This window comes from Ptychodera flava, chromosome 17 (genome assembly GCF_041260155.1).
Source record: "Ptychodera flava strain L36383 chromosome 17, AS_Pfla_20210202, whole genome shotgun sequence".
NCBI classification, from domain to species: Eukaryota; Metazoa; Hemichordata; class Enteropneusta; family Ptychoderidae; genus Ptychodera; species Ptychodera flava.
The window spans coordinates 28,060,601-28,073,851 of record NC_091944.1 but is presented as its reverse complement, the minus strand read 5'-3'; the positions used below and the strand labels follow the sequence as shown (position 1 = coordinate 28,073,851).

The following is a 13,251-nucleotide window of genomic DNA, read 5'->3' as shown; positions in this document are numbered from 1 at the left end:
TGATTTGAACACATGAATTGTAAAGCATGCTTTGCTGCTTCGTGGTAGTGGCTATCCATACCTTAATACGTATTGCGCTTACTAACCAGTATCACAATTTTTAAACAAATGCAGGACAGTTCACATCATTCTGTCTAGGCCAAAAAGTCAGTTTCGCTTGACTTCGGGGATAATTTTGTTGGTATGTCCTTTGCATGCAAATTCTTTCTCCGTAATGTGGTAGCGATTTCATAAGGTGAATGTATAATTACTACACGTAATTGATTATGATAAATAAATCTCTAGATTAACGTGAATGACGTGGACTTAGAATCTTGTTGTGCGAATGTTTACATCGGAACGGGCGATGACGTCAACTACAACCAGTTGTTGAGTCTCAGCAGCGGCACGACGACGTCATCGGTTGCAGAGTCAAACAAAGTGTGGATTCGATTCGCCAGTTCTGCCACACGTATCGAAAATGGTCACGGTTTCAGCATCACACTCAAGGCCCAGTCAGGAGGTATAAAACTCTCAAATTATCGTTTGTGCATCTACACAACAAGAATCATTATTTAAATATTTTACAATTATCGAAGAAAATGAATGCTGAATATTTGAGTGAGAAATTTTCAACTGCTCGGGCACAAATGTTAAGTTTTCTTGTGTTTGTCCAGCCTCTGAATATGCACTTGTACTTTCACCTGATCAGAACGCATCTGTCGAAATGTCAAATTATCATTTTCAAGACACATTCCTACACAAAATTATCTAGCCAAATCGAAATTTGGCTTCACAGAAACGTGAAGTCACGGAATAACGTAGCGAGAGAGATATCTTCGGGAGCTCCACCATCACTGAGTTTCTTTGAGAGCATTCAACAACTTTCTCTGCTCTCTCTTGCTCTCTTCGTAAAGGCAATGCATGGCGAGAGGACGTGCAGTGTGGTCCAGGATTCACGGCACCAAATGGTGTGTCACCAGCAGAATGTGACCCACACGGCATTTATCCCTGCTGTTCAACAGCCAACTGGTGTGGTATCAGCGATGATCATTGTAAATGTGTCGGATGCATTGACTACAGAGAAGTATACGGAGGTAGACATATAGATTGAATTTGAAACGATGTATTAGATTGAATTTGAAACCATGTACTAATGATTGCATCCAATGTTCGTCATAATCACTTTCCTGAAGATATTCAGTTAAGTCTTATTGAACATACCAAGTTATACAAAACCACTAGTGACATTTATGACTTCAAAGGATGCATTGTTTGCCTCGCGACTTTAACTTACGATGGTTAGCTTACACGATCCATGGCGCAGAAATGTAATGATTTAAAAAAATAAGTAAAACAGAGAAACACATCTACAAATAGCACAATACCAATAGCCTTATTAATGTGGATGAACAGAGTGATTTAATGGGGAAACTTTCCATGTTTTTTTAACCAGTTACTGACGAATCTCCAGTGGATGCCTGTACTGACACAAAACGCATAACCATTCCCAGTAGTGGAGAGGTGACTGTGACGTCACCTGCTTACCCTGATACTTATCCAAACTATGCGAACTGTAGATGGATAGTGTCGACAACAAACCCGAACCACCAGATCGAGGTGAATGGATATTGCTACAAAAACCTACTTCACTTTTGTCTTATTTTGACCTGTTGGGGATCCCAACATATGTCGCTTCAAAGGAAAAGTACTAACACCAAATCACTTCAGGCATATATATCGCGTCCAAGAACTAACATATCTCATTGGTGTCAAGATATGGGGGAATGCAACTACCTCAACATGAAGTTGATATTGTAAAATTTGATTAGGTTGCAAACTAACAACCTGTGGTATCTACTCGCTTAGCAAAAGAGTCGCTCAAAACTGTAGCAGTACATCCTTATCCCTGTAATAGGTTGTTCTGATATACAGACCTCTTTACAAGTGCAGGTTTTAATCGACCGCACACACAACTTGCCAGCATACTATGCAAGGAGTAAAGATAATGCCAACACTAAGTCACATTTGACATAAAGTATAACTACGTGTGTTATTTTTTCGATTTTTCATTGCCAAAGCGCCATTTGGTGTAAGGAAAATCTTCAAGATTCCTTGTGAAGGTGATTCTCCTGGGCATACAAAAGGATATCCTCAGAGATGCTTGCCATGACTGATCTTGATAATATAATATGTTACTGTTACAATAAAAATGTTACTTTGTTTCAGATTACGGTCGATGACGTCAACATTGAAAGTTGCTGTGACCACGCAACCGTCGGTTCCGGTGACAGCTTCGATGACAACGTCCTGTTAACAATCAGAGACACCGATGTGGACTCTGTCACATCACCCTCGTCAACAGTTTGGGTCCACTTTACTACTGACGCAACTTACACATATAGGGGCTTCCAGCTGACTTTGAGAGAAAAAATAACAGGTGTGTAACTTTACAACCATTCCGACCATATACAAATGGGAGCATATGTGGCCTTAAATCAGTTAACATGTTCATATAATTTGTAAATGACTTGCTTGCATGCAATATCCCATGAGAATTTCAAACTGGATTCTATTATAAAGGGCACAAATTTATGAATATTTCATATTTATATTGTACAGGTCCGAGCACAACGGTCATAGAAGCCACTAACGCTTGTGAGTCCGTTCAGAATATTGAACTTGCAGATGGCGATACCGTGCTCGTGAATTCGCCAAATTATCCAGACGTATACCCCGACGACGCTTCATGCAAATGGCTCATTTCGACAGTCAACCCGAGTAGCAAACTTAAGGTAATTTTAAGATTGCTTTGAAAAATGAGCAGTTCATGTTTTACTATTTCATGCAAACCCAATACTTCGATTCATATTTCAACATTGTTTAATAGACCAGGAAATTACCCATAAAAATGACAAAAGTTACAAAAGAGCTTAACTGCCAATGTGAAAGGATATATTACAAGCCCTGGCGTCTGAAACACTGTACTTGCCTGTCGGTCATTTTGTAGTTATTAAACATAAGCATTGATCACGTTTATGCAGGTCGAGTTCTCAACATTCAACACCGAAAGGTGTTGCGATGAATTGCAGATCGGGACTGGCGAGGTTTTTGGTGAGAACGTCATCGTGATAGGCAAAGGCAGTGAATTGCCGACTATTACCCCAGATACGGATACTGGCTCCAAGCTGTGGGCAAAGTTCGTCAGCGATGGCAGTCAGGCAGATTGGGGCTTTCAGTTTCAGGTCACGACCATTGCAGAAGGTGCGTTCATTGCCCTATCTCTAGTTGTAGTTCAACTTACCGAACATGGATTTTCAAGGCATTCGTTTTACAAAAGATCTCCTTTCCACATCATGATTGCATTTGAATGGACACTCTACGAAGTTAATGTGTTTCAGTGATGAGAGCATATATGTCATTTATCATTCGAACGTATAACCCTGCCATTCAAGTGCTCTAGCAAAATTTATAATTTCATGAAATAACAAGAAATGCCTGATGAAAAGCTTACTAGTATTTTGACTGTACTGAAGCTAAGACGGCCCCGATCCTTTACGACGTACATAAATAGTAAGACCGAAATTTTGACCTGTGAAGTTCCTTGTGACAAAAGGTTCTACCGAAGAGGTCAATTGACTTGTTTGTTAGCAGGTGAGAAAGCCCCCAGTTGTGCCAGTCGCTGGTCTGAAAAATCTGGCTCTGGTAATGACGTACAGGTAGAGATCGAATGCGAAGAAGGCGAAGTGATGACGTCATGCAACAGTGTGACCAATGGGAGTGAATCGCATGGCACTAGGGACGGAGAAAGAATCGTCCAAGTGACATCAAAACCAAAGTGCGTCGCCCAGAATGGAGAAGGTGGACTCGGTGAGTCATTGTTAACTGAAACAATTCTGCCAGTCTTATTTTCGTCCTCAAAGAAGTTAGGGAAGCAGCTGCTACCAGAAACGTACAATGGCAACGCTTGTTGCGGCATACGACTATCATGACTTCTACTGTTCGTCATCGGCCATTTTATCAACATTTTTTGAGCTAGTAATTTTTGCCGTGTGTGAAGTAAAGCAACATATCTGCAGCAGCTATGATTTTTGAGTCCGAAAGGAATGTTTGAAGAAGAAAAGAAGAGCTCTATCGATGATTAACTTCAAAGTGTGTACTTTCCCGTAATATCTAAACAAACATGACTCCCTGACATTAAAATGTTATTTTGACAGAATAGTTACATGTTATCCAGCCAGACCTTCTATTTATCAAAGTTTGACCTGAATAATATTAAAAATACGATGCTAATTGAAAATCTTTGTTATTTGCTCAAGTATGTTAACTAATATATCAATTAAATAATAAATTAATTAATTTTAATTCAATCCATTTGATGATTATTTGTGGTCTGCAAACCCAAGACGAAGATATTTAAACAAATAAAGAAAATCATTCGACTGATTTTATTGTTTAAGCAAAACCCGGGCAAAGAAAATGAACAGGTAAATATTGAGCTTCTCATAAGATGTACTTTCAAAGATATAAAGTTCAAATTTCCATTTTACTTTTACGAAATTTGACCAAGGGCATCAATAGGGACCGAAAAGTGAAATTTTAAAAGTTGACGAAATCCTGAGAGGAATTCAACCTCATGAAAAGAGATTTCGCATTCACATTTTAAGCGAATCTTCATACTTCTAGGTGTATATGCTGTGGCAAGGTGCTGCAAGTGGTCGGGTCTTCAATGTATCTACACCGAATCTGTGTGGAAATCTGGCACTGGGGATGACGACGTAGCAGAAGCCATGTGCGATACATCTGTCAATGACTTGCCCGCAAGCACTCTAGGTAACAGTTACCTTTATAACGCTGTGAACAAATTTTCTTCAACATTGTAAACCGGCTTGATATCTTTGAAATATGCTTACACTGGCTGACATACTTTTTGGAAATCAACTTTCGTGGAACATGATCAAAATTCCTGCGATTGGTTCTCCAAAAGTAAATATTTCACTGTGAATGGTAAATTTGAGAGCTTACTTTCTTTCATTTTCTGTATTCAAGAAACATGAAAAGAGTAGGGAATTATGCAGCGAGCATTAACACACTCTTACCTAAACTATATTATTTCCCCATATGTAGAATGCTTTGACTATCAATGGCCCCTTTTAGTAACAAAAGGTAAAAGAGATCAACCTGAATCTTTCACACTGCCGCGCATAATTGCATACAAAGCAGTGAATCAATCTATGAGTATGAGCTTACAACACTCCCCTGCATTCGCTAGGGGTTGAAATATTTTAGTTGTAATTTCATATAACATATAACCAAGAACTTAGGTGGTGCATCCAAACCTACTTGTTACTATTACAGTCCAAATTTACTTAGGTCTTACTGATTCTGGTCATATTTCAAGGTTGTATGCGTTATACTTACGGGCAGTGGCTTGATGGAGCTCGGCCATGGACCGTTTCTGATGACTTTTTGACCAATTCTCAAGAAGACTTCGTAAGGAATGGTTGTGTGGCGCAGAATGGCATATACGGCAATGGTCAGTGAATATAATGTTTCTATCATAGTAGTAGGGCCTTTAGATGTATACTCCGTAAGTACTCCGTAAGTGATATCGTCATGGGAACCCTGAGCTAGACATTCTGGCTGCTCCTCTTTCATTCGAAACAGTTTGGAACCTAATATTGTTCTAATTTACTTAGAAAACAGATGAAGAAGTTCGTAGATGTATCAAAAAGTACAACCATCATGAACTCATATAAAGCACAGTCCTATATTATATGTGTAATTTCATGTTACTCATATTCATGTAGATTCCTTAACACGACCAGCTTTAATTGGTAAATTATGAATAACAATAAATAGAGAGTTGTTTTGATTATAAGCTGCCGTTCAGAAACCAGTTTCATTAAATAATCAATAAGCCAAAGTTGCAAACTGGGCTGAGTGAAAACTAATATTGCGTGATAGTGTTTGCTAGTCAGCCGTTTCTCTACGTGCTGTTTGGATATACAACGGTACATATTCCGTCCTTGTACATGATAAGGTGACCTTTTTCTATGAAATGTTTCAGGTGTGTGGTCTGAGGCTTCATGCTGCAGTGCACCAGGTCTGCAGTGTCAACACATTTACTCTGACAGGAGCGACGGTACATCCGGTGCTGTTGCGCATGTCCAGTGTGAAGAGGGCTGGGTGATGACCGGATGTAGTGTTTTCACATACTGGGGCGTTACTGATGGCGCCTACATCACCGGTAAGAATCTTTACTAAAACTCATTGCCATCTGAAAAAATTAGACATGGCTAAAGAGACCTTATCTCAAGCAGAAGGCGCTGATGACCGTGTTTAATTTGTTTAAATTTATTTGAAATGAGTCTAAATCTAAACTGGCACCTTGACGCGTCGAATCAAAAACTGATGAGTAGTAGGCTAGAAGTGGTAGAACAGAATAAATATCTAATCAACAGACCGACTAACCAAGATTTGTTCCATTCTACATTTTCGTTTCACAAAATCTTCACACGTCAAATTATACCGACCATATTTATCACTGCAGACGACAATAGAAGTGCACAATAAAGGGCCACATCTAGGTTAGCATTAATATTTGACATAATATATTAAACCACTTTTTAGTCTGTTGTGCTAGTCTATAGAGGTTATTGAAAATTGATATAAAGGTTGTTTCAAGTGTCACCTATAGGCGTCCAGTGACTTTCTACGTACCGCAGAGCGGAGAGGAAGCTTAAACCAAACTTTAGTGATTTACATACTTTCTCATGCTTCAATGGTACCCTACAGCATAAAGTTGCACACATTCTTTTGCTGGCATAACGTAACATTTCAGAAATAATGATAGTAGGTGTAGCCGTGTTGATCTTCAAACCTATGTATACTTGGAGTTTGGTAGCACAGTGAGATCAACTAAGTTTTTTGATAGCATGAGCTTTCGAAGAATACAGTCTCCTTCATCAGATGCTGAGATGGAATGAGCAGGCGAAGCAAAAGTCACAATATATTAGGGGTCAAAACAAATGTGTGAAAGAAGCAACAAAAGGAGTGGGAGGTGTGAAAAACTGACAAAAGAGTGTCAAAATGAAAACTCTAAGCAAATCTGAACTGCTAAAAGCCAGTAAGATGGCAGTTATTTGTAATGTGACATGAAGCCATAGTCCCGGTTAAGTCCAGTATTAACACAGTCAAAATTGGTGATAATTTTAAGTTCTTCAATTTCTCTCTCGAGGCTATTTTTGAAATTGCTCTGCTTCAAAACTGCCACGCTGAAGTCTTGCATGTTATGTCCTGGTTGGTTGAAATGTTCGCTGACTGATTTGTAAATGCTGCCACTATGTATGTGAAATTTATGGTTGTTCATTCGTTTCCTCAATGGTTGTCCGGTTTGGCCTACATATACAGCTGTGGGGCATTTCTTACATGTTATGGCATAGATGATATTGGATGAGTCACAGTTGAAGGATCCTTGTATTTTGTAGGTTTTTCCGTTGGGTCCGGTTATGGTTGTAGCTGTGTTGATATTGGGACATAGCTTACATCTTGATTTCTGACAGGGAAAAGTGCCAACTGGTTGGTTGCTGGTGGTGTACAGTTTGCTGGGGGTTGTTTGTAAGCTGGCCAGCCATATCAACCGTGGTGATCTATTGCAATATGGGCCGAAGACAAATGTCAGCAGAGTCCCATTGGTCGTCACCTACAACCCACAACTAAAGTGTCTGCAGAGAATAATTAACGACCTTCAACCCATCATAGATGAAGACAACACTCTACGAAGATGCATAACAGGAAGACCAATCATCGCTTACAAACAACCCCCAACTTGAAACAACGTATCGTTAGCAGCAAACTGTACAATCTACCTATGCAAGTTTGAAACAATCTTTCTCGTTGAACACAAATTATTTCTTCACCTTGTACTAAATTTTAAACTTAACATTCTGATTACAACAGGAATACTTAGCCGGTAGTTAATGAAGGAAGGTTAGACATGATATTGTTCTGATGTGCCGGTTTAGGAACAATAGAAAGTAAACATCGTACTCCGTCGCTCAAAATCTGCCGATTTCCAAGTGCACGGTCTTAATTCCACCGTTCGACCACATTTGCAATCATAGAAACGTGCTCTTGGAACATGCAGTTGGAAACTACAAAGTTCGATTTACTATTTTAAATTACGGCATGAAAGGGGCAGGTGCGCATAATGGCGTGCCGAATATCCCTCCGTTCTGTGAGTGTAGCGTTGCTCGGTAGTTTGTTGCAGGTCGATCAAGTCCCTCACTGGTCATTCGGCTCGATCAACGTGACTAAAATAGTGAGAGAGCCGAATGGTCATTGAGCAGACTAAGCCAAACGGCCGAGCATCTCTCTTGTCGTAGGACACAGGGGATACCCTGCGCACAATTGGTGGACTTAGCAATTAGCTGAGCGCCTGTGAATCTTTGCGGTTGCAATGACACACATCACTACTCCTGTTACATATAGAAGGTAATCATGGTATTTCTTCGTTTTGCAGACGATGGAATATGCAAAGCAATAAATGGCGGGAAAGCTAGCATGGGTAACAACACACGTGGCGTATGGGCTGTTGCAGTGTGCTGTAAATCGAGCGACCAGTAATGATTGAGGAGAGAAGAATAACTTCAGTCTTTACCAACATACAACGACGCGATTCATACTAAACGACAAGATGCTTGCGACCTGTCCTGCATATAACTCTCAACAGTATCATGAGGAAGTCAAAATTGACGAGGAAATATTTCCTGTCCCCAAATACTATACATTAAAGAAAACTATTATATACTTCTTTGAATTGTTGATCTAACGTTCTTTCTTGACCATTGTCATAACGTTTATTCGCAGTGTACTTTCTTTTAATTCATCGATAGTTTGAAGGTTTACATTTTAAATTGGGCAATAAAGTTTCTCTCATGACATTCGTGGTGTTTACTGCTGTTGACTATTTTTGGAATTGATTCAAATATATTTTAGCTCATGACATTATTTGATTTATTATTCAACATTACCTTCAATGTATTTATAAAAAATTACATGACAATTTTTCAAAAAATGACAATACCTTTCGGCAACTAAACTGTGCTTGGAAGTGCCAAGCACTAAAGTTAACCATGTAAAATCACTTAAAATGGGCAAATTACATAGTCAGCTCAGATTAGAATTCCAAAGTCCATATCGAATTTTCTTTACATTCCTCTGATTACTTAATCAACTTTTAAATGTTGGTCCCTCTTGTTGTCCTTCGGCCATTTATTGAAGTTTTAAACTCTATATTTCAGGGTACTTCTAATGTACAGCTCAATATTAGTCTGTAGATTTTCTTGGTTATAGGTTTTATATAGCGATGAAATAGTGACATATTTGTCTTATTTTGTTTTAGTATCGTCGCCCTTTTATAAGCTACTGAGGGTGACCTCTATCACAATTGCTCAAATTTAACGCCGGAAAATGAGCTGACGTTTGATAATTGAAAACATTGTGGTCAATAATGTTTTTCCCCTAAAAGGGTTTCACTTTATGGGGTATTTTTAAATGTTAATTCTTTTAAAGACTTTGAGGTATAGAATGGCCGGCTGGATGACATTGTACAATCATGATGTCACATTAGAGTTTCACTTCAGGGTTTCATGTTTATTAAGAAATGTATAGAAAAGTACCTACTCAGAACATAACCATCGAAAGATGTGTTCCTTGATTCATCATTTATTAATTTCCCAAATTCAAAGATATCTGCTCACAATTAGATGCTTTTACTCTCTCACGGGAAAAATATCTAGCACAAAAGCGTCGATAAGTGGCAAATATGCATATCGGTAGGTGTTGCTCCTCCTACTTCCAATTGTCTTTTAGGGGAAAATGAGACTCACAGATGCAGAATAGCTGCAGTCATAGTCACTAATGACATACCGAGTCCACCTTCTCCATTCTGAGCGACGCACTTTGGTTTGGATGTCACTTGGACAAATCTTTCTCCGTCCCTGGTGCCGTGCGATCCACTTCCATCCGTTACAATGTTGCATGACTTTATCACTTCGCCTTTTTCACATTCGATCTCTACCTGAACGACATCATCCGAATCCAATATTTCAGACCAGCAACTGACACAACTTGGGGCTATCCCACAAAGTAACAAGTAAGTCAATCAGTCTTTTTGGTACGATGCTATGTCAGAGAATTTCGTAATTTCGGTTTCATTATTTGTGTATGTGGGTAAATGATCAGAGTAGTCTATGCTCGACTATAATGACAATATGCTTTTTATTAGGCTTTTCTGTATTAGGCATTTCTTCATACATGGAGTTGGAACTAGTGATGGTGTAAACGAATGTGTCGACCAGGAAATTTTTGGTGTACCGGAGCAATGTATGCATGAGACTGACAGTGATTGTTCTCAACATATCTGATGAATATATTTGTCACCGAAAGTATGAAATTGACCTCCTGGGCTCAGCCTACTTTCTGTATTGGTTTTAATTAGTTAAATAATTCAAAAATGTCACAGAAAAACATCGTTTTGCATTTGTTTTGATATATTCGCATGTTTATCCTTTCATTTCATTGGTGAGTACGGTATTCTCCTACGTCGAAAACCAATATATGGAACTATCATTGCAAGAATGACATACTGATTTTTCTGCTGTCAGATTGGTAATTTGGCAGTTCAGTGATGTAGCAATTTCTTGTCAAGCAGTCGGGCCTTTTCGAGGAGCTACGGTACGCCTTGGCATGAGCATCGATATTGGACGGAACAGCCAGTGTCACAGTGGTAAGGCAGTGAGTCCATACACGACAGTGTCACGGTGGTAAGGCAGTGAGTCCATACATGACTAAAGAATTAGCAACTATTTCCTTTAAGTGTCCAAGTGACACTGTTGGTCGCTACGTCAGCGTTCAGCTGAAGGGAAAGAACCAGTATCTCACGCTGTACGAATTTGAAGTGCATGGTAGCCGAGGTGAGTCTGTAAATTAATCCATCATATCGCCATGATCGAGTTAACCAAGCAGGTATACAATAAGCGAAAATTATCTTCGGGGTTAAACACTAACTTTCGTCTTCTAAAAGCGAATGAGTTTCTGCTAACCTAATCCACTTTGCTGCTCACACATAGTGAACATATACTGAAAACGCAAGTTTCTCATCGACCAAAGGTTAACAGTGACAACACTCCCTGCCAACTCGTTAGGCCTTTTAAAAGTTGTCCGCTCAGCATGAGAACGAAATATTCTGAAAAAAGGAAAAATTTTGCCCCACCAAGAAATCTAGCAGTTTTATTGGCTGCCACTATCGTAGATTAAAGGCTTACATTCATCACCTTTGACCTTGTGGAATCCTTGAGCGTACACAGGAGACTCAAAGAAACGTTGAAACGAAATACGTGTGTATATAATTTGAAAGTTCCGAAAAAAAGAACCGTGCATCAAGTGCCTTGGCCAGAAATCGCTGTTTCGAACTAGCGAGAGAGTGACGATTAGATGACCAGTTGTTGTAACATTTGATTATCTCTCACTTTTCTTTAATTTCAACCAAAGTTTATTGTTCTCCTTCCCTAAGCGTGTTGAAATATTTCCTTTTCTGCATGTCAACATAACGTCCATACATAGAAAACTCACTGTTACGTTTACACTCAAATGTTGTATTCTAGTCCGAATAACAACTTACTTATCAACAATTACTATGAAATGTGTACAATACAAGTACTAGCTGAGTTGAAAAGCTGAATACAATGTATCTCAACATGCTCTGACGTGTAGAACACGAACCTGTAGCAACACAAAAATTGTGAAATCTCATCGAACGTTACGGCTACTAGCCAATCAAAGATTGGAAAAGGATTATTTTACGTGAGGTTCACATGTGTATGGGCTGGCAGATTTGAAGCCAAACATTGAAAATAGAACTTGTTGACTTAGTTGAATGACACACAGATGGCAGAACCGTGGTACGTTTTGAGGAAAACATTTTGGCTTTTCGGACCTAATTCACTGTCATTGTTCATATATTGAGGTGACCCCTACCCTTTGACAGATGGATGAACTGCTACAACGGAAATGCGAAGCCATATAAACGAGTAAACAAACAAAAAAAACTCCCGTAAATTTTCACGAAGAACAAAGAACAATAACATGTCAGGGTTAATTGTTATCGCAAATTTTATCAGCGGACAACGCCTCAAGTTTCTGATAAAATTGACAAATAAGCACTACCGGTTCCGACACGTCAACAATTAAGAATGATCGCCGGAAATTGTAGCAGTTACATTAAGGGGTCACTCAGAGATAACGCCGATTATAAACAGTGGACAGGTGCACCAGAGGGATAATCTGGCAGCTACCGCCGCCGAGGACGATTACGTGAACACCCAGGTATGTGCACATTTCCAGACACCTAGTAGGCTATAACAGCCACATTCACTTCATTACTTGCAGAACACGCACTTTGTAAAATCTCAGACTCAATGTCTGAACTTGAGAACAAATGGCAGGCTTTGCGGACAGTCATAAAACATATTATTATAGTAAGAACACAACAGCGACGTCAGTGACTTTAATCTTTGTTCGGTTGATTATGTGAGGGATTATGTGATTTAGATTCTTGATGGCACATTAACGAAGAAGTTATAACATGCATGGAGAGGAAAGTAAGACCAACATTCGCAATAGCAAACGGATTAATGTTACTACACAAGTGTTTAAAATTTCTTTTGCAAAATTCTCGAGCTCGTGTGATGCATTGTGCGCAATTCCTAGAAGGAATCAATTTCTCGCTTTTTCAATCCATCTAGGAGGATTAATGTGTCAAATCTTCTGCCTATCTGCCTGTTGTTCGGCTGCGTCAGATGCAGCTGTATCATTGTGCATATCCTTTATATTCCCTGTTCATGATTGTGAATTGCCTGCTTTGCTGTGTCTCTCTTTCAACCAGTTCACCAACAATGGCGTGGGGACGACACAACTCGTTTACTGTAGTGCTCCTGTTTTGCCTGCTGCTTTCAACATCTCGATCTGTTGCAGCAGTCGATAACAGCACGGCGAATGATAGTGGATATCTTAGAATTGGTAAGTCGCTTGTGAAAGTAAGCCGATAAAAACCCTGCCTCTGTCTCTAGATACGTTGCGAGATCCCCGACTCTCCGCCTTCTACTCATGCGACAAGTGTTTTGTTTTTGAAATAACAGAGATGGCAAACAAACACGCTAAACATAAATCAATTGATAAAGGTCAATAGGCCATTGTTACTGTGACCAA

The 13,251-nt window shown here is 39.3% G+C and overlaps 1 protein-coding gene across 5 annotated transcripts in view; it reads left to right on the top strand.

Annotated features, from left to right (window-relative positions):
* LOC139115963 (uncharacterized) overlaps positions 1 to 13,251 on the top strand; it is a 66,052-nt gene that overhangs the window by 17,315 nt on the left and 35,486 nt on the right. Inside the window, exons 18-28 of one of the 5 annotated variants that reach the window (XM_070678436.1) lie at positions 286 to 502; positions 897 to 1,076; positions 1,436 to 1,599; positions 2,209 to 2,419; positions 2,602 to 2,774; positions 3,024 to 3,243; positions 3,634 to 3,849; positions 4,666 to 4,812; positions 5,381 to 5,515; positions 6,050 to 6,229; positions 8,504 to 8,924. In XM_070678436.1, coding sequence (XP_070534537.1) covers positions 286 to 502; positions 897 to 1,076; positions 1,436 to 1,599; positions 2,209 to 2,419; positions 2,602 to 2,774; positions 3,024 to 3,243; positions 3,634 to 3,849; positions 4,666 to 4,812; positions 5,381 to 5,515; positions 6,050 to 6,229; positions 8,504 to 8,607 — 1,947 coding nt within the window. In that variant the 3' untranslated portion in view covers positions 8,608 to 8,924. Of the gene's footprint in view, positions 1 to 285; positions 503 to 896; positions 1,077 to 1,435; positions 1,600 to 2,208; positions 2,420 to 2,601; positions 2,775 to 3,023; positions 3,244 to 3,630; positions 3,850 to 4,665; positions 4,813 to 5,380; positions 5,516 to 6,049; positions 6,230 to 8,503; positions 8,925 to 12,252; positions 12,370 to 12,928; positions 13,063 to 13,251 lie in introns of those variants that run through there. The other 4 variants (XM_070678435.1, XM_070678434.1, XM_070678433.1 and 1 more) reach the window with 4 other exon arrangements.